The following is a 20,594-nucleotide window of genomic DNA, read 5'->3' on the forward strand; positions in this document are numbered from 1 at the left end:
GCTGAAGACCTCCACATCTCTGTGCACAGCCCGGCCCTTCCCCAGAACTCATCCTGCACTTAAAGGGTCTGTGGGCATCTCCCCCTCAGCATTCAGGCTCTCCCTGTTCCTCGCTCTACTCATCTAACCAACTGCCAGATCCTACTGTTTTTCTCTCCTGTTATCATGCCTCTTCCTCCCTGCTCCAATCCCCTTAGCTTAGGCTCCTTGCTTCCACCCTGGCTCTTCTCGTAGCCCCAGCCAGTGTTTCTGCATCTGTTCTAACCCCTCTCCCATCCTTCCTTTACAAGCCCACCCTGGTCTGAATTCAGGGCCTCTCGAACGCTAGGCACTTGAGCATGTGGCAAGTCCTGGTCCTGGGATTCAGGGACCCTCCCCATCTGCTCACCCTGCCTTCTCCCTCATGGATGCACTTATGAACAACCTGGACTGCCATCTTCCATGCTTGCAATCGGCCCCATCTCTGTATGTTAAAGGCCTGTTTGCTTTTTAAACTAAGGGAACACATTCCCTCCTGATTTGTTTCCCTCAATAGAGAGCTCACATGTAGCTTCCTCCAGGAAGCTCTTTTTGAACTTCATGCCCCATCTCCCCTTTGCTTAAGGCTGTTTCAATCTTACTGCATTATTTCATATATAGGTTGTTATTCACTCATCTTCTTATTCCCCAGCCCCTACTGTAATCCGAAGGCAAACATTACTTCATATTTTGTCTTTGGATCTCTAATGCTTAGTGATGCCTTATATATAGTAAGTAGTTGGTCCCCATGATTTCCCTTTCTTTAAATTTTTGATATCCTTATCTTTACGATATGATGCTTCTTAGGTATATACTGTAAACTCATCATCTCCAGCCAACCAAAGTAAACTCCTTAAGGGCATATATTACATCATTTTTAACCTCTGTATCTTCAGTACTTAGCATAGTATAAGTGCTTAATAAATAGTTGAGATAGGGGCATCTAGGTGGCTCAGTGAATAGAGCACCAGCCCTTGTCTCAGACACTTTACACTTCCTAGCTGTGGGACCCTGGGCAAGTCACTTAACCCCAATTGCCTCAGCGCAAAAAAAAAAAAAAATCAAAACACAAAACAGTTGAGATGAAATGAAATTTCTTCACTTTTCGCATTTTTCCTAGAGAGAATACTTGTATGCAAGCATATTTTGCAAAGAGCAAAAAGCTTCAAAAAAAGCTTCAAAGTATTATCGCTGTTAATGTTAAAACATAACCCTCAAATACAATTGATTTCCATTAAAGGAAGAAAGTATTTTTTTTTCTGTGATAAAGTTGACTCCTTTCTTTGAAATTTATGGGATATGTAAATATATGTGAACATGTTATTATTGTTATGTTTAGTATGTCAAAAACACCAATAAAGCAGAAATTAAACCAAATGTGGAGACAAATCTCCAAGAAAAATTCCCAAATGTGAAGTATTTATTTTTGACTAAATAGAAGATAAAAAACAAACCCTAACATTTTAGCAAACAAAAAGATTGTCCTATTCCAAATCTATGTACATCTATATAATTGTACTCAACATGTAAGCTACCTATTCCATTGACTTTCATTTCTATCACTTCATAAATCTACTTATGATTATATACTTTATTCAATCATTACCACTGTTGGTTGCAAAAATTACTCATTAAAAACTGATTATTTTTGTTTAGACAGATTATTGATAAGCCCTTTTTGTTTTGTGTTTGTGTTCACAGGCCTTCTCCCTTCTCATTCTCACCACCCTTTTCTGGCTATCTTTGGGTCAAAGGGTAAGACTAACTTCATGATTTATATGTCTCAAAAATCTTAAGTATAATTTAAAGCTATTAGAGAGCTTTTAAAAAAAAAATCCCCAGCAGCCCACAGGGAGCTGTTTCCCCAAAGACATGTCAATGTTTTTTTGGTTTTTGCTGTTTTTCAACTATTGGGTGTGAAACAGTATTTTGTATTTCTTTTTATTAAGGAATCTGAACTTCTTTTCGTATTAACAGTATGAACTTCATTCTTTGGTCATTTCTTGAATAACGAATGCTTACTGACCAGCTGTAAGAGCTTCTTGTCCCTAGGAGTGATTCAGGAAGCTTTCCCTAGTGGAAGTCACTAGGAAGTTAATGTTAAATTAAATAAAAATACCATACGAACTGTAAATGTGTAAGACAATGGCTGTGTAAATTCCTTAGGCAGTTATGTATAAAGTTACAAATGAACGAAAACCGGAAAAGACATGAAGTACTTTCACTGGAAAAACTGAAATTGTGTACTGGCTTATTAGAGTCAAGCTTTTAGAACCTTTTCTTTGTTAATTGTTAGAAGTTTGGATGGAAACATAAAATCTATTTAGAAATGCAATTGCTTTCTAAATATGACACTTGTTTACTTTTAGTTGAGAAAAATAAACATGGAAGCACGTTTGTCTGGAGCCTGGAACTTGTGTTTTCTGGTTTGGTTTTCTGGCCAGATCAGTGGTTGGAGTCGAAAACTCATTCCAAGGTCCTGTATTGACTGAGCTAAATAACCGTGAGGTCTCTAACTGTACAGTACTCCCAGCCTCATATTCACCAGTCAACACCAAGTACTAGCTAATCTGTTAAGCTTTCAGGACTCATTAAATCAAAGACAAGCAGCACCAGGATTTTATTTATTTATTAAACTGGTTTAAGTATATCAATTGTAAGTCATTAAAAAACAAACAATAAGCCCAATTCCAAATAATCAAGATGCTTTCTAAAAGGTAAAATTTGCACATGGTCCAATAACAATGTCTGCCACTCTGGGACCTCAGAGGGAGAGCAGAAGCTGTCAGTTTTCAGGCTTCCTTGCCACTGGAGAAAAAACTATTCAGGCGTACGTGAGAGAAAACTCCATACACCTGTACACAGATAAATCACTGGATGCAAAGTGAAACATATCTCCATTTACTTATGAGAAAAGTTTTTTTCCTTATTGACAACAAAGCAATTTAACACCCCCCCCCCCCAATTCCTGAGACTTTAAAAGGATAAAGAAACCAATTTGAAGCCCTTTGAAAGGATTGCTTTGCCACTGAACAGCTTGAGTCCAGCACTGGGAAGGGCCTTCGAATTCTGGGTTTAAAAGGCCCCTTCTGTTTCCCTTCTACACTGTATCCCCACGAAAAAGGTGAAGTCCTTTCCAGTCATTCAGCATGCAGTTAACAAGGTCTTGTCACAAAGTTGGACGCAACAGTGCTGAGGTATCTAATGACAGAAAATACAGCTAACACATTTTCTCCCCTGCCCTTCATCTGGATCTGTCCTGATTAAATCCCATTCATCTTTGAAAATGAATGCTATCTTTCCTACATCTTTATTCTGACCATGCCTTGGTGAGGTGCTCCAGGGCCTGAATGACTGACAGGGTGGATTCTTCTCCCAAGTGGACTAATTTGGACACATACACTGCTTGTTGAGTGAAGTTTTCTAAAAAATCCCTCAACCCCCAAATAGAAACCTTCCAATTCTCTGAAACTGATTGTCTTACTTAACCCAATCTCCAGGGGGCTCTTAGGGAAGAAAAATGCTCCCCTGTCAGATAGCCTAGTTAAGTTGTAGTGTTTTCTTTTCCTCCCACAGGCGTTCTAACTTACACGGAATGTAGTTTATTACAGAGGCACCAAGTGTGAATGTAAGCAAACCATTCCAGATGCAGCTCTGAATCCCTGGATTCCAGAGACCGTGCAGAAAAGACCCTCCCCAGCTCTGCCCTTAATTGTGCTCCAGAGGCAATGTCAGCACTGTCAGCCCGAGGAGGGCGTAAACCCCAGCAGTTGCTCGATGGGCTTGTACCGCCATTCATCGGCCTCCAGCTCTTCCACCAAGCCGGCCAGTTTTTCCATCCGAGCCACTTGCTGATCTGGAAGTGAAGAAGACATGGCATGGCAATATACCTCACACAAATATTTAACAGCCACAGAGATGCTCATTAATCAAATCAATCAACAATTTTTACTCAGCCTTATTCTAGTTATTAAAAAGAAGCATTACTTTGTGCTGGTTTGACCACTTTACAAGTTTTACTTTGTACAACTGATGCTTCCCAGCAACAAACAACTTTTAGGACAACACAACTATCAGTCTTTTCCCTGCTTTCCATTTCATTAGTTACTCCGGATCCGAAGGCCTCTCAAGGCACAGCACATCTTTTTATGTTATCAGTCCTATTTAATCCCAATGAGTCATCATATGTTTTAGAGCTTGGGTTGGGAAGATGTCAAGGAGTCAGCCTAAACTGCCCCATGCTCCACGAATACCTGTGATAATATATTTGATTTATATTCGTGAAGACAACAATGAGGAAGTCTCTCTTCAAGTCACCATTTACAGTCCATCAATGAGAAAAGGAGCCCTTCTAATTCCTCCCCTATCCCATGCTGCTTTGAATACTAAGAGTCTCAGGTCAGAGGTAAGAGAAGCCTGATACTCTCCTAATGTCCTGATAGAAAAATCATCTGGGAAGGTGAAGAGGAATATCACCATAATGCTTACTGTGTGTAATATAACACAGATAAACATCAATAACCAACTACAGACAGAAACATAAATGAGGTGACCAGGACTTAAGAAGTGACTAGTATCATTTCAGGCTTTCTATACAGAGAGGTCTCAGTTAATGGCAACTGAGATGATACTTAAATTAGTATTCCAAAGATGGGAAAGCGTAGAAATGAATGGAGCAGGAAAAGCGCCCCAGGAGCAGACTGCACAAAAGATGACGTCTAACTTCATTAGGGGTGGCCATGAGGGGTGGCTCAGGACCTCGGGATGCCCTTGCTGGCTAGTAACTGCAGAAGTCCACTTAAAAAGCAGGCGTGGCTTTTGGTGACTTGCGTCACATGTGCCCTGACCTTTGGGGTTCTCTTTCTGGAGCCTCCACAGCCAAGTGAGAGACACTCCGGCACTTACCATGTTTCACCTGTTTAAGTGTAGATGCCACTTGATAGCTGAAAACGGACTCGCAAAGGAATCTCTCTGAGCCGTCTGTAAACAGGAAAAGACGACACTTTATCTGCTCCCAAGACTTTTATATTCTTGACAAAGTGAGTAAATGGTGCTCATCTGTTCATGGTTTTCTATTCCAGAACTAATTTTGGTCTTTCTGGAGCGTCTATGTTTTTCAGTTTTCTCACTTTTGGTCAGTCTTAAAAATATTTCTCAAAAAAGCAAAAGCCAACAACCCCACCCTAATGCCCTAGTCAACAGCTTCCTCTCAGATGAATGGAGCCTTTCTTTTAACCTTTTCTGAATATGATTTGCTCTAAAAGGTATCTAAGTGACCACTGTGCTATCTCTATTCCATTGCTCTGTAAAGCTTCCTGAGACACAATAAGAACAGAGGTGCTACCTAAGTTCAATTCTTTTCATTCCAAGAAAAATAAAGCTGGAAAAACACAAAACCCCCAGCTGTTGTTGATCTCTGAGATGATACTACTATCCCTCCCTCTATCACATACTGTTGAGTAATTTTATCCTTTAAACGCAGACTGCGACCTTGATTTTCCAAATGAACCAAAACATGGCAATTTTGATGGAGATAACAGCATGGTGCAATTTTCTGAAATCAGCACTATGCCAATCCCAAGAAACACACAGCGTGCTGGCTGACTCACTCGTGAAGTCAGCACAGAAGTTGGTCTTGCCAGACAAAGAACTTGGAAACTGATTGTGAAAGTGGTGTTGACTGGGTGTTCCTGACTGTCATGCAGGGACTGCCAAAGAGCACAAGCTGGATGGTGTACGTCTGTGATGTAGCATGACCCCCCACTCTTCTCCAGGAGGGCAGAAAGCGTCTGCTGCAGCTGTCTTATTGCAAAACCCTAAGCTGTGTGTGTGTGTGTGTGTGTGTGCGTGCGTGCGCGCCCCAGCTGTTTTTGGTAAGCTGGCCATTCATCACGGCATCCTTGGGTCGTGTACTAACATCAAGCTTATGCTGTTTATCAGCCTGTATTACTTGGCAAAGGGGGAGGAGCGTAATTCATTCTGTTCCATATATCAATTTTTACCTTACTTAAAAGTCAAAGGAACAAAAAATAAATCAAATGCAACACATGATATAACTTGATTACACAATGAGAGAGAGTAAAAGAAGCTGAATTGGAAAGTTAAGAAATAGGGGTATGAAAAGCAACCTCTTCCCTGCCTATTGTACAATAGATCGAGCCCCTTTTTCCATTTCACCCTCAGCACCTAGCACAGTATCCTGCACACAAAGAGCAATGTGGACTGACTGATCTGACTGGAGCACTTCTAACCTTCTATTCTTTTGGCTGGATGTAAGTTACTCACAAACTACAATGAATCAACAAGAATTTAGTAAGTGCCTACTATGTGTTAGCGCTAGAGACCCAGTGACTCCTAGTAGAGTCTTATGACTAACAACTCAATGAAAATGCTAAGTGTGGTATGGCAAATAACTGCACTTCAAACTATAGAGGAACTGAAGTGATTATCTGACACCAGTGTTGAAATTTATTATTTTAGCTTCTCAGCTGTAACGATCAGGTTCAGACAGAAAGCAGCAGTCCCATTAGTAGTGGGCTATGAGGATAAAATACTGCAGTATTTATAAATCTTTTATGATAGTGAATTTAAAAGTTAAAATAATCTTCTCAAAAGCAGCATGCCAATTCTATTCCTAGCATTACTATCCCTTTATACTCTGATGTATCAAGCAGATTTGCTGAGATCTGCAACTTAGTATTAACCACAAAATCCATCATTACCTTCCCACATCCTATTAGATATAATGACTATACCAATCTTAAGCCTGCAATTTCTCCAGAGAAGAGAGAGCTTATAATTCTTTAGCTTTGAGTTTGAAACTACCATCAAATTCCCATATAACACACCAGGTAGAGATAAATTAGCTTTCCTCTTAAGGAAACAGGAAAGGTTATAAAATAGAGAAAAATTCAATTATCCAAATATAACAATCTTGCCAATTCTAACAGATTGCTAATAAATTGATTTAAAAGAATATTATCTGGTACTGGAAATTAAACAATGACTATCAATTTTTATTTACTTTGTATTTTGATAGAAAGTTCTATAGTTTTATAAAAAAGCAGCCACTTGTGGGTTAGGAAGTAACCTAAACTAGCTTGGTGTAGAAACGGGCAAGGAAGGGAGAGTCCATTTCTGGACATCTGATGTGGAGTTTCACAAGTCAGACAGCAGATAAGGGCATTTCACAAGACAAATAATCACAATATCTGTGTTCTGGTCCTTACTCTGTCACTAAGTCATTGGCTGAGCTTGGTTATTATAATCATTTCCCTCCTAGACCTCTTTCCTCATTTTCAAAAAGAAAAGTGCTGAATAAGAAAATTCCCAAGGTTCCTAATTTCTAACTATCTACTACTGTATGGCTCTACTGAGAGTTTAACTTAAAACTTCTGACATTAACTTTTAATTACTTTTATTCAAGAGGCAGACAAATCTCATTCATACATTCTATGACATTACAGCAAAAATAAAATAAAAAAAGTTGTATATCTATATCTATAGATGACATCCACTAGATGAAAACTAAAATGTACATGAAAGAAGCATGGGAGAAGATTCTTACAAAGTGGGTATTCTTATTAGCCCCTATTTATAGGTGCTATCATTATCCTAATACTTTCAATTTAATTTTTTTCTCAATTTACAAAAATTTATTTTGTCCTCCTATTATCACTGAAAAAGAGAAAAGCAAAACTATTTTAACAAAAGGAGAGGTAAACAAAATGAATTCCCACATTACCTATATCCCCAAAACGTCTCAAATTATATCGAGTCTCATCATCTGCCAGGAAGCAGCATGTTTCATTGTAAGTGTTTTGAAGTCAAAATCTTTACAATGTTGTTACTGTATAAATTGTATAAATTCTGATCACGTCACAGCATCAGTCCACATTTTCCTGGATTTCTCTGAAATCTTTTACAACATCTAGTATTCCATTATATTTATGTCCTACTTGTTTATCATTCCTGAATGATGGATATTCTCTTAAATGTCCAATTTTTTGCCACTACAAAAAAGAGCCGCTGTGGTTCACATGGGCTCATTTTAGCTTTCTCTCACGTCTCTGGGGTAGTGGTCCTGCTGTATTACTACCTTTTGGGCAGAGCTCCACATGCCTTTCCAGAAGGGCTGGAGTTATTCACAGCTCTCCCAAAATGTGCCCGTCTCCTCAGCATTCCCTTAACATTTGTGACTTAAGGTTCTCAATTTGGCAAAAATGGTTAGAGAATAACCACCTTCCCATTATTTCTAAGTTTGCTCTTTAAAAGGTTCAGTAACATTTTCCAGATTTTGGTGAAATTTTACAACTATGAATGGAAACTTACTAGTTAGTTTACTTCAACATTGAGACTCACTAATTTATCTTAGAAAACAACCATACCTTTCCATAAAATTTAATGGGACGAGAGAGGAACCAGAACTAGAAAAGCATCAACATTTTAGATTCTACTCAAAGGGCTTTCTTTCCTCTTGCTAATACTCGAGGGTTATCTGGTATACACTGAAAAGTGATGTTAATTACCTTAATGACATGTAGATATTGACTTCATCGAAAGTAGTTTTGTAGCTAGAATGAAATGTTGTCCATTTAATGTACTTATTTTTAAATTTCCTTTTCTGCCTACGTGGAAGCTACCAAACGAGTAAAGCTTTAATTTGTTAAGAGGCCAAATTCCTCCATTCCATGTAACTCATACTACCATTTGGATACTGTGTTTGGTAAACAGAACACTAGCTACAAGCTGCCTACAGGTCACTGATGCTAACACATGCATCCTGCCACACAGTACTCCTAGCTCCAGATTTCCATAAGACTAGAAGATAGAAGTTCACATCAGAATTGTTACTAATTACATTCCAGGAACAAAAATAAAATCTTCTGTTTGACATTTTATACCTTGGCTCCTTCCTTTCCCGGCTTATTTCCCTCCACATTCTGAGAACCAGCCATGTTGCTGGGCTTTTTGCACAAGTTTCTCCATGTCCTCACTCTGTGTTTTCCCTGGCTGTCCCACATGCCTGGAATTTTCTCTCCCTAATCTTTGTCTCTTTTCTTCCTTGAGCATCCAGCTAAAATCCCACCTTCTACAAGCTTCCCCCCAATCCTCTTAATTGCCTCCCCTCAGCTGATGCTCTCCTAATTAGCCTGCATATGTCTTGTCTGTGTATGGCTAGCTGCAGGTGCTCTCCCCCCATCAGACTGTCCTTGAGAGCAGGTACTATGTTTTTGCCTTTCTTTGTATCTCCAGAACTCAGCAGTACCTGGCACACAGTAGGAGCTTAATAAATGTGTCAGCACTTGAGTATACTAAGTTTACCCACTCTATTAGTCATACAAACCAAGTCTAGAAGTCTTCGTGGGTTGCACAGTTAACCCTCCTGCATTTGTCTTTCACAAATTATCTCTCTGCTTCCCCAGGTTAAAAGCACTGATTCCACAAGCTGATTCCTCAAGCGGCAGATTTCACCTTTCTCATGTGTGTAAGCAAAGAGAAATTTCCAAAGAAATTTATAAATGGGAATGCTGAAGTGTGTAATGTACAGAAGGATAATGAATTGCTTTGTGGGAGGGAGGGGGAGGAAACCAACTCTGCACTAAGTCACAGTCCTTCATATCTATGTTACACTTAAAGATTGACAAAGTACTTTCTTGTAATCCTGAGAAAGAGAGAGAGAGAGAAAGAGAGAGAGAGAGAAAGAGAGAAATAGAGAGAGAGAGAGGAGAGAGAGAGAGAGAAGAGAGAGAGAGAGAGAGAGAAGAGAGAGAGAGAGATCAGAAAGGTCCCCACACCCCCAAAGGATCAGCTCAGGGGGGACTGCATTGTGCTAAAGAGGCGAGGTCCAGGGTTGGTTTCCCATGTGTCCAGTTACCTTTGCTCTTTTCCATGGCCACAGACTGCATCCCTAACCTTGGCCAGCTGTTTGGCAAATGTCTGTTGTTGGTCACAAGGAGGTCTGAATGAGAGAGTGAGGATGGTTCAATGCAAATCCTTCTCTACCACTGGAAAAACTCTAAGCACATGCCCTGGCAGTGGGGTTAGTAATGTCATCTTTACACTTAGTCTATTTTAAAATTAAGTTTATGTACACATAGTTAAGTCTATATTAAGGTTATTTTCATAACTACCTAGGTAATGGGGTTTATTTTGCTTTAGTTTGGTAGGGATAAAAAACCCCAAAACCCTGCTACCTAGAGGTCACAGTTTTCATGCTTGGGGGCAGATGCTGGTGGGATGTTAGGGACAAAACAGGGAACTTGAAAAAGAGGATATTTTATCTGAAATCTAGTACACTTCTATCTACCTTTCTTTTAATAGATCATTTACTAGTAAATTAATATTAATGACACATTTGAACCCAAGTATTAAGCCAAAAGCAAAGTATGATCACCTTCTAACATTTCCCCAGCTCCTTTGGGGTAGGTGAAAAGGGCTTTCCGTGGTGGGGCAAGGTCTGAGACACTAAAGCCAGATCCAGTCACAGAACTTCCACTGACCCCTCCAGCTGAGGAGGAGGATGAAGAGGCAGCCATCTTCTTTCTAGTCAGGGAGAGAGAAAAAAAACAGCAGTTTTAAGTTTATGGATCAGACAACCCGAGAAGGCTTAATTTAGTTCTGGGCAACGATCCGATCTCTTCTTAGTCCCCCTACTACTTATGTCCTGGGTAAAATCCTGACTTTAGTTTGGAAGAGAATATAAATTTGCTGGCAATTGGCTTTCTTAAAAATAACAAAAACATTAAACCACCACTATCTCCTCCCCGCCCCTACTTCCCACCTTCTAAAAAGCATCATTATTGATCTGTGAAAGGAAGATCAGCATGGAAGGTGTTAACAGTTTATAGGTTATGGCCCAGGTGGTAAGGCAGGCAGTGCTGATGTAACAATGTGCCTAGAGAAGAAACCAAACTATGTCATTGAGAAAACAAGTGTGCCAGAAAGAACAATTTGTCCTGGATACACATGTATCATTCCATGCCCAAACCAAAAACCCGAGAAGAATTTCCAAGTAATTCTCCAGCCTCCGAGGCGAACACTGGGTTCCACTCCTGAGGTGAGGCAATCAGCTGGAAATAAAAGTTATTGGCCTTTTCATTTTTAGAACTTTGCATACCCTTTAAAGCAAATGCAGTACTCAAAGTCATCACAGGGTGGCGTCTCCTAACCAAAAATACTCCTTAAAAGATCACTAAAATACAATTGCTTGTGAAGAAAAACAAAGGTTCCCAGTGGTAACAGAAAAAATGCCTGCTGAATAAACCCATTACTCACTACAGGCATAAGTTAAGAAAAAATACATTTTTGCCAGACATGTGTGCATAGTGCCTTGCATATAGTTAGTACTTCAACATTTGCAGCCCTGAAATGAACTGCATTTAATCTAAATAACCCTAGAGAAAAGGTTCCTTTTTGAAGGACTATTTTCTGAAATAGGACTGTTTATTGTCCAGTTTTCCACATCATTCTGCTTCTCCGATTCTCTGATGATAATTTATGGGCTGTCCAAAACTAGGAGTTTGGTTTCTAGTTTTTATGTGCAAGTGATAATGAAACAGATTACAGGTTTGTGAGCTATGGACAATACAGAAACTGGTATAGCTCAGAGTCCATTCAATGGGTTTTGGGACTGAGGCGACCCCACCTAGATAACAAAGATGAAACTGTGCTTGGGGTGGAGTCCCCACACTGAGGCAGAGTTGAAGGGGGTTTTAAGGATTTTCAGTTTTGGGGTACCCTCTTCATTATCTCTAGCTTACAGTTGAGGAATTGCCCAGAGTCATACAGCTACTAATTATCTGAAGTAGCATTTGAACTCAGATCTTCCTGATTCCAGGCTCATTGCTCTATTGCACTACCAATGGGCTCTGGTAATTTTCTCCTTTTATTGACTAGAAAGGAAAAGGGGGTAGGTATAGAACTGAGACCCAGAAAGTGGAAATGAAATGTCAAAGAGGTAACGAGTAGCCAAGCTGCATTTAGAGTCCAGATCATTTCACAGCAAATTCTCTTTCTATAACAGCAGGGCTAGCTTTTCAATGAGGCTGATGGTATTAAGAAGTAGAATGATTAAAATAATGGAGGATAATGAAAAATAACGATTATGATGGTGATTTATGTAATTTTATGTGATTATGGTAAAAATATATAGTAAAAATCTCAGTTACACGGTCCAAAAGCTGGGTTGGTAAAAAGTGTCTGGATCAAAAGAAGGCTTGAAGTTAGCTTGGATAATATGCACAAACAGGAGAACCACACCCCTTTCCCCCTTCTTGGAGAAATCAGAGCCTGTATTTTTCCACTGGTCCCACAACCACATCCACTACATATAAAATATTTTTGTGTAAAGCTCACAAAATTTAAGATTTATTTTTTCTCACTTTTTCTGATTCACCCAAGAGAAAATTTTATTCTCCAAAGGCAAAAGCAAGGCCTCCCCTCCACCAAGATGTCAACTTGCAGATCAGAGTACCCAAGGAAAGCTTTACACATAAATTCTAAAGCTTGCCAAAGGATTTTTAGCTGAATACAATCAAAAAGGATTCCCTTTCATCTAGTGTACCAGTTCTATTACCATTCAATTCAAATGAGGGACTACAGTCCCCATGCCCATTTCTAACAATCATTATTGAAGTGAGGGCATTCATATTTAAGTAAATTCTACACCTTTAATAATATTTTTGAGATGATATTCTTTACATTACAAGAAAAATTTAATTAGAAGTGGATTTAATAATGTTCATATTTCACACAAATCATAGTATTTTGGAGCCAAAAGGGACCTTAAAGATAATATAATCACTTCATTTCAAAAATTACTTTTTAATACTAGAAATTTTCTTTCATCAATCCTCTTCTCCCCAATAAAGAGAAATAAGAAAACTATTATAAACGTATTGAGCAAAATAAATTCTTGCATTGACCATGTGCAAACAATTTGTCTTAATCTAGTCTGAGTCCATCATTTCCCTAGATAAAAGTCTGCAGCGTGCTTTATTATGAATCCTCTGGAATTGTGTCGGTCAGTGCATTGGTTATACAGTTCCAAAGTTTTTCACAGTTATTTATCTTTACAGTCTTGTACTGAGAAAAAAAATTGTTCTGCTTCTGATAACTTCATTTTTTATCAGTTTGTAAAAGTCTTCCAAGCTTTTCTGAAACTACTCCCTTCATCATTTCTTGCAGTTTAATAATATCTGTGTGGGGTTAACTGAGTGAAGACCCTCTCATGGAAATATGACCTAATTATGACTTGAGACTTTATAATAATAAGTTGAGCCACAGCTAAAAAGTTGCAGGTGTTCCTCCAGTTTCTCACCACCTCTTAATTAGCATTTTAAAGGTGATGATTTTGAATTCTTTTGTCCCAGGATATCTACTAGTGTAGCATTTCTCTAGGGAAATTTAAATTAAGAGTTTATTACTGACTTATTATTAAGAGTATTATTATTGTATTATTTTGTTCTTAGATTTCTAGGTTTAGGGTGTAAGCCTGGACTCCCCCAAACAATAGGAGAAAAGTTAAAGGGGGTCTATTTAAGCTTGTGCTTTGCAGTTTGTACTCTGCACTCCTTTACTGACAAACACCTTGTCAGATTGGAGATGCCCCTTTTTTTGAAATTGTAATAAGTCCCTTTTTGCTTTTTCTTACTTGAGTCTCTTTCTGTGGGCTCTACTGAACCATAGTATTCAATTGTAGTCATACCATGACTTGCTTCAATTAATTCTTCAATTGACCCCACTGAAAAAAATTGCTAATTAATACTTTTGTATATATAGGTCCTATCCTTTTTCTCTTTCTTTGAACTCTTTGGGAGTATAGAACCAGTAGTGGTCAAAGAGTATATGAAATTTAATAACTCTTTGAACACAATACCAAACTGCTTTCCAGAATGGCATTTTAGTCATGTCTAGCTGTTTTTACCCCTTTTGGGGTCCAATAGATCTTCCTAAAACACAAACCTGACCATGTCACCCCCTATTTAGTAAATTTCAATAGCCTTTACAGACTAAAAGATTAACTATGAAACCTGGCTTGACTTTTAAAGCCCTTTGTAATTTGGCTCACTCCTCCCTTGCCACTTCTTACACTTAACTTCCTGCCTTTGATTTCCTTCAGTTTCTCACAACGGCTCAACCTCATGCATTTTCACTGGCCCTCCATGCCAGGAATGGTCTCCCTTATGCCTGATCCTCCCGGCTTCAGGTCCACACTAACATGCTTCCTCTTTGCAAGAAGCCGTCCCTATGAAGTTATGGGTCAGTCTCAGAGAGGAGAGGAGGGCTTGTGAGCTGTCACAAGGGAGCAGGCACCATCCTGGTAAGACCAGAAGAGCAATGACCACACCTCTCCCTGGAGCTGGTATTTTAAAAGCACCAAAAACTGTCAGGTTAAATCTCAAAGTGGCTGCATGAAAAGGCATCAAGCTTGGGATGGTGCCTCCCATCCTCAGATGAAGAGAACCCAATTTTAATATAAAGTTCAAAGTCCAAAAATAGGCTGGAAAAATGAGCAAATGACAACAGCAATGAGACCATAAAAAAAAAAAAAATACTGCAATGGCAGGGAAGACCAAGACATAAACTAAAAAGACAACAATGTGAAAACAGTTATAACCAAAGCCTGAATGAAAGGGATAAAGCAATGGGGGGGAGGGGGGAGGAAATGAGTGCTACAAATACAAAAATACAAAGAGAACTAATACATTGATCAAGAAGGCAAAAAAAAAAAAAATTGAAGAAAATAACAAATTCAAAAACAGAACTGGCCTAATAGCAAAAGAGGCACAAAAATCCACTGAAGGAAAACTCCTTAAAAAGCAGAACTGTCTAAGTGGAAAAAAAAGAGAGGTACAAAAGCTAACTGAGGAAAACACAATCACTTAAAAATTAAAATTAGTAAAGTAAAAGCTAATGACTCTGTGAGACATCAAAACAATAAAATGAAACCAAAAGAATGAAAAAAATAAAAGAAAACATGAAATATTTTGATGAGGTTCAGTGGCAGTGCAGAGAGTTGTGGGAATCCCCTTTGGGTTGGCACAGGTCCTTTGTGAAAAAATTCACAAACCAAAAAAAGTTTAAGTGGCAAAAAGGGAAGTTTATTATTGGATGAGAAGCCAGCTTTGTTAAGACTGGCTTCTGAGTAGTAAAGTCCTATTAGAAATGGAAGCTGGCACTGAGAAGAGAATGTCTTCACAGCGGACAGGAGTCCTGGGCAGGCAGCTATGACCTACTCCAGAGCTCTGCAAGATCTGGAGTTTAGAAATATCCTTTATAGAAATCTGAGGTTCAGGTTTTAGGTTAAAAAGAAAGCCTGAATGTTTATCAATATCAAGCCTAGATCTCCAATTGAATGGAAATCACTTTTAAGGCTTCCTGAATGAGGATCTGGCTACCAAGGGGGGGGGGGGGGGGGAGGAGAGAGAGAGGGGAGGAGAGGAGGGGAGGGAAGTGATTTGCCTTAAAAAGGCTCAGCCTGAGAAATATGCTCTCTCATAGTCCGTGGAGCTTGGAAGACCAGGAATCTCCCTTCTTTTACAGATCAAAAGGAGACAAAATTTTAGAGTGATAATTTTACAGAGTAAAGGGAATACAGTTTCACTCCCCCATCAATTTCACTGCATAAACAAGTGACTTAGAAAAGAAATTGAGAGATAATTTCAGAATCAATTGGACTACCTAAATGTCACGATCAAATAAAAGAACGTAGACATCATATTTCAAGAAATGATCAAGGAAAACTATTCTAATATTCTAGAGCCAGAGAATAAAACAAATAGAAAGAATCCATTGATCACCACCTGAAAGAACTCCTCAAAAGAAAATTCCCAGGAACATCCCAGAGCTCCCATGTTAAGGAAAAAATATTGCAAGCAGCCAGATCAATTCAAATATAGTGGAGCCATAGTCAGTATCAAACAAGACTCAGCAGCTTCCTCATTAAAGAAGCAGAGGGCTTGGAATATTAAATTTTGAAAGGTAAAGAAGATAGCATCACAACCAAAAAATCACCTACCCAGGAAAACTGCATATATTCCTTCAAGAAAAAAAAAAAGGACATTAAATAAAATATAGGACTTTTAAGCATTCTTGAAGAAAAGACGGGAACTGAAAATATCTGAATCCAAACACAAAACTTAAGAGAAACACAAAAAGATAAACATTAAAGAGTAATCACCATAGGGGATTTAGATTAAATTGTTTATAATTCTTTGTGGGAAAATGACACATGTAATTCTAATGAACATCATCATTATTAGGGCAGTTAAAAAGGCCATACATAGACAGACCATGGGTATAAGATGATTAGGTTGGCAAAATTTCCAAAAAAAATGAAGGGATGAGAATGAGGGAAGCACTGGGAAAAGGAAAAAGGGATAATAGAATGGGGAAATTTTTCTCACATAATAGAGGATTGTAAGGAAGAACTTTTATGGTACAGAAGCAATGGAGGCAGTGGTGTCAGGCAATGCTCACCAGAACTGGTTCAAGAAGAGAAGAATATATATACACATTCATTTGTGTATAGAGGGGGGTAATGATAAAAAGGAAAGTCTTTCTCTACTTGACAAATGGTCGAAGGATATGGCAGGCAGTTTTCAGAATTGAAAACTATATAGTCTTATGAAAAATGCTTTAAACCACTAGTAATTAGAGGAATGCAAATTAAAACAACTCTGAGTCTACCTCACACCTATCAATGCTGGAAGAGATGAGGAAAAATAGGCACACTAATAAACTCTTTGTGGAATTGTGAACTAGTCCAACCATTTTGGAAAACAATATGGAATCATGCTCAAAGGGCTATAAAAATGTGTATACCCAGAAATATTATTACAAGGCCTGTATCCTTAAGAGAGCAAAGAAAAAGGAAAAGGATCTACATATACCAAAATTTTTATAGCAGTTTTTTTTTGTGTTGGCAATGAATTGAAAATTGATGCTCATTAATTGAAGAATGGCTGAATAAACTTTGGCATATGATTGTGATGGGAGTGCTGTAAGAAATGATGAAGGCAGTAGTTTTAGAAAATATATGGCAAGACAAAAGTGAACTGATGCTAAGTGAAGTGAGAAAAACCCAGAGATTATTGTGCAGGGTAACATCAATGTTGTAATGATGATTAACTGTCAAAGACTCGGCTATTCTGATCAATACAATGAGCCAATTCCAAAGGACCCATCTGCCTCCAGAGAAAGAAGTGATGAATTCTGAGTGCAAATTGAAGTATAATTTTCTTTCTTGGGTCATATGGCTAAAATGGAAATGTTTTCCATGATTTCACATGTATAATTGATTGCAATCATATTATTAGCCTTCTTAGTGGGTGGGAGAGCAGGAAGGAGAGAATTTCAAACTCAAAATCTAAAAAAATCAAAGCAAAACAAACAAACAAAAAAGAAACTGGAAAAAACAAAAACATTATCTGGAGAAGAGGTTTATAAGCTTCACTACACTGCTGAAACAATCTTTTTATTCCCTCTCCCCAAAATGAAGACACTGTATTATGAACAGGAATTGTGCTAAACACTGGAGAACTGTTTAATTTTAGACACAATACTTCTGAAAAATAGATTGAAATTTGGTCCTATACAACTGTTACTTTTACTTGGTTATTTTGTCAACATGTGATCACCACATGGAACAAATTTCCACTCTGGTCTTAAATTTTTTTCCCTACTGAGAAGCCTCATATTTTTCAGCATCCTTATAGGAAAACCTATTTATTCTTCTTGAACTCCAGATTTTCTCTACCAGACCCTGGAAACCTCTTGCTCCTGGAAGCTCTCTCCAGCCCTAAAATCCATACAAGTACTCAGTGCCTCTGTAGCCATTCAGGTTGGGTGGCTCCTCTCAGAACCTCCATTTACAGAGGATACACAGCCCAATGTTTTTTTCCAGATTGCACTAAGGGCTCTATCCCCTACCTACTGAGCATCTAGTTTATAATGTGCAATAGTCAAGTGGTGATGCTGAAATGAATTTAGGAATGAGTGCAGCGCTAGATATTTGAATGTGGGAGTCATTTGATAAAGTGATCAAGTAAAAAACTACAGAAACAGAAGAGAAAGAATCCTGGGAAAGAGACTTAGGGGGCAAGATATGGACTGTAATTCAGCAAGGGAAAAGTTTGCTCAGAGAGGAGAAAAATAAAAATGTCAACAAATCCCAGTCATGTGAGGATCCCGGAAGAAAGGATGGTCCATATTATTAATTGCAAGAAAGATGATGATGAAAAGGCAGTAATGGTGCAGGGTTTTCAAGGATGCACAGGGGTCCAACAAACGAGTCACCTCTAATTTCCCTCTAGCCAAGTCTCCTCTCTTGGCCTCTGTACCCAGCCTCCTGTCCACTGGGTACAACCACCACTTACCAAGTGCTTCCAATGTGGCAGGCACTCTGCTAAGGGAGATCGAAAGGCAAAAGATAGACCTTGTCCTCAAGGCACTCTCAATCTAATGGGGGAGACAACAAGCAACAAATCTGTACAAACAAGCTATGGAGAGGAAAAGGAGCACATAACTGAAAGAAGGCACTAGAAATAGGAGGAATTAGGAAAGATTTCCTGTACAAGGCAGCATTTTAATTAAGACTTGAAGGAAGCCAGTAGACAGAAATGTGGAAGAAGTGTTCCACGAATGGGGGGACAGACACAGAAATGAGCTGGAGTTGGGAGATGGTGGCAGGAAACCAGTGTCACTGGGTGGAAGTTGTGTGTGCTGTTGTATGGGGAGGAGAGCTGAGTGGGGCAGAGTAGGTTATAGGGTTTTAAATGACAGAGAACTTGCATTTGTTTCTGGAGGCAACAGGGAGCCACTATGAATTGAGGGTGGTGATGAGAGATCACTTTAGGAAAATCTTTGTGGCTGAATAGAAGATGTGCTGGAGTAGGGAAAAACTGGAGGCCCGCAGGCCCACAGCCATTACACTACTTCAGGTTTGAGACCATGAGGGGCCATATCAGTGACTGTATCAGAGGAGAAGGGGGCCCGTTCCAGGGATGCTGCCAAGGCAGATCCGATAGAGGTGAGGGGGTGGGGTCCAGGGTGGCGGCTCGTGGTTACGAGCCTGGGTGACCGGATGGTGGAGACTTAGCAAGGGGGTAGGGGAGGCCTGGAGAAGGATACCAAGTTCAGTTTTGGACGGCGAATCAGCGGCATAAAACTGAGGAGATCACCACCCTGACAAGTACAGAGCCTTGGGGGACTGGGACCAGGAGCGGCAGGGGAACCAGGAAAGAACAGCACCACAAGCTGCAGTATCCAGAAGGGGGGCGTCAGCATCCTCAGAGGCTGCAGAAGGGAAATGGGCCCTTCAGGGGGAGGGGCGTCGATTGAAGAGCGAAGTTAGGAGGCATCAGTTACAGGACGGTCCCCCAGGAAAGACGAGGGTCACAGCTCAGGGAAAGCCGGACCAAGCGAGGCAGACCCCAGTAAGTTTGTAGGCAGCACGTTAGCGACCAGGACCTTGGCAGGGGCCAGTTCTCTCTCCTGTGGAAATGGTGTTTTCCTTCATTTCACCCCCTTTCCTTCTCCAGGACAGCACTGTCCAGCCCAGAGCTCAAAGATGTGGGTTTGGGGGTGAGCAAAGGCCCTAGAACAACCTACGGCACGGGAAACCGTAAGGCCATAGGGAGAGAGTAAGAGGAGGGGTAATGAAAGCGGAGGAGAATCCACCTCAGAGGGCATGTGGAAGCTGTAGGCTGTTGGAAAGATGAATTGGGTGGAAGATTGTCAGGGCTTGTTTTTAAAGGACTAATAAGGATTTAGTAGGGCTACAGCCATGGGAATTAATAAAGAACCTATTTATTGGAGAGAAACCAGAGAAAAACTCCAGGGTTCTGATCTCAGAATAAGATCCAGGCAGGGTCGCAGACAGTAAGCCCAAAGGAACCTACTTACAAAGGGAAATCTTAAATGCTGAGACTTTAAAGGACAAAAACCATGCCTTTGGGCTGTCAGACCGTTTCCCAGGGCCAAAGGCAAGTTACCCTTCGGCAATTAAGGCATTTCTAGCCGTCACGGGGGAAGAAGGGAACAACGTGGCTTCCCCCCTAAGTCTGATTTAAATCGGGGGAGTACGACCTTCTCTTAGACAAAGGAATGAAATACCTGATGCAGAGTACATACTACAACTGGGGAGGGTTAATAAGTAGGGGTAGAAATTCTAGCGACAGGCTACTCCTTGGGGGTTGGGCGAAGCACATCGCGCACGCGCAACTTTACGGACAGAGCGCCTGAATCCGCATGCGCAGTGGGAGCCGCACGGCCCGAAAAGTATTTCCCGTAACATGCCCGCCGCTAGGACGGGATTCCTGCTCTCAACCCGGTCGCCTTCCACTTTTTTCTCGTCTTCATTTTAATGGCTCAAGCTCCCGGGATGCCCGTCTTTCCTGCCCTTCTACCCCGCCCCGTCCTTCCTCACTTAAGCTCGCGTGCACCACTCCATTACCGAGATCACTCACCTCAGCCACTGGCCTTACGGCAGCCCCGACGCTCGCTGCTCCGGCCCCTCCCCCGGAGATCGCGTGGGCGTCAGTGACGAAGCGACGTAAGGCAGCGCTCGCGCC

The 20,594-nt window shown here is 40.1% G+C and overlaps 1 protein-coding gene across 3 annotated transcripts; it reads right to left on the reverse strand.

The window, feature by feature from the left end:
- Positions 1–2,630: 2,630 nt before the first annotated feature.
- Positions 2,631–20,569, reverse strand: ANAPC16 (anaphase promoting complex subunit 16). Of its 3 annotated transcripts, none has more exons than XM_051982187.1 (5): positions 20,490–20,569; positions 10,415–10,563; positions 9,896–9,979; positions 4,924–4,998; positions 2,631–3,874 (listed from the first exon to the last, which is right to left on the reverse strand). In XM_051982187.1, the coding sequence occupies exons 2-5, from the start codon at positions 10,554–10,556 to the stop codon at positions 3,759–3,761; spliced, it is 417 nt and encodes a 138-aa protein (XP_051838147.1). In that variant the 5' UTR covers positions 10,557–10,563; positions 20,490–20,569; the 3' UTR covers positions 2,631–3,758. The 3 variants fall into 3 exon arrangements, with proteins under 3 accessions (XP_051838147.1, XP_051838146.1, XP_051838148.1); XM_051982186.1 differs by lacking the exon at positions 20,490–20,569 and adding an exon at positions 10,802–11,033; XM_051982188.1 differs by lacking the exons at positions 9,896–9,979; positions 20,490–20,569 and adding an exon at positions 10,802–11,037.
- Positions 20,570–20,594: the final 25 nt, after the last annotated feature.

Source organism: Antechinus flavipes, chromosome 2 (assembly GCF_016432865.1).
Source record: "Antechinus flavipes isolate AdamAnt ecotype Samford, QLD, Australia chromosome 2, AdamAnt_v2, whole genome shotgun sequence".
Lineage (NCBI taxonomy): Eukaryota > Metazoa > Chordata > Mammalia > Dasyuromorphia > Dasyuridae > Antechinus > Antechinus flavipes.

Bases quoted from the DNA above. Each gene is read 5' to 3' on its own strand.
- ANAPC16 (XM_051982186.1), bottom strand. The intron at 4,999-9,895 runs GTAACTGGACAC...TCCTGTTTACAG, and splicing joins GGCCATGGAAAAGAGCAAAG to ACGGCTCAGAGAGATTCCTT. The intron at 3,875-4,923 runs GTAAGTGCCGGA...CTTCACTTCCAG, and splicing joins ACTTAAACAGGTGAAACATG to ATCAGCAAGTGGCTCGGATG.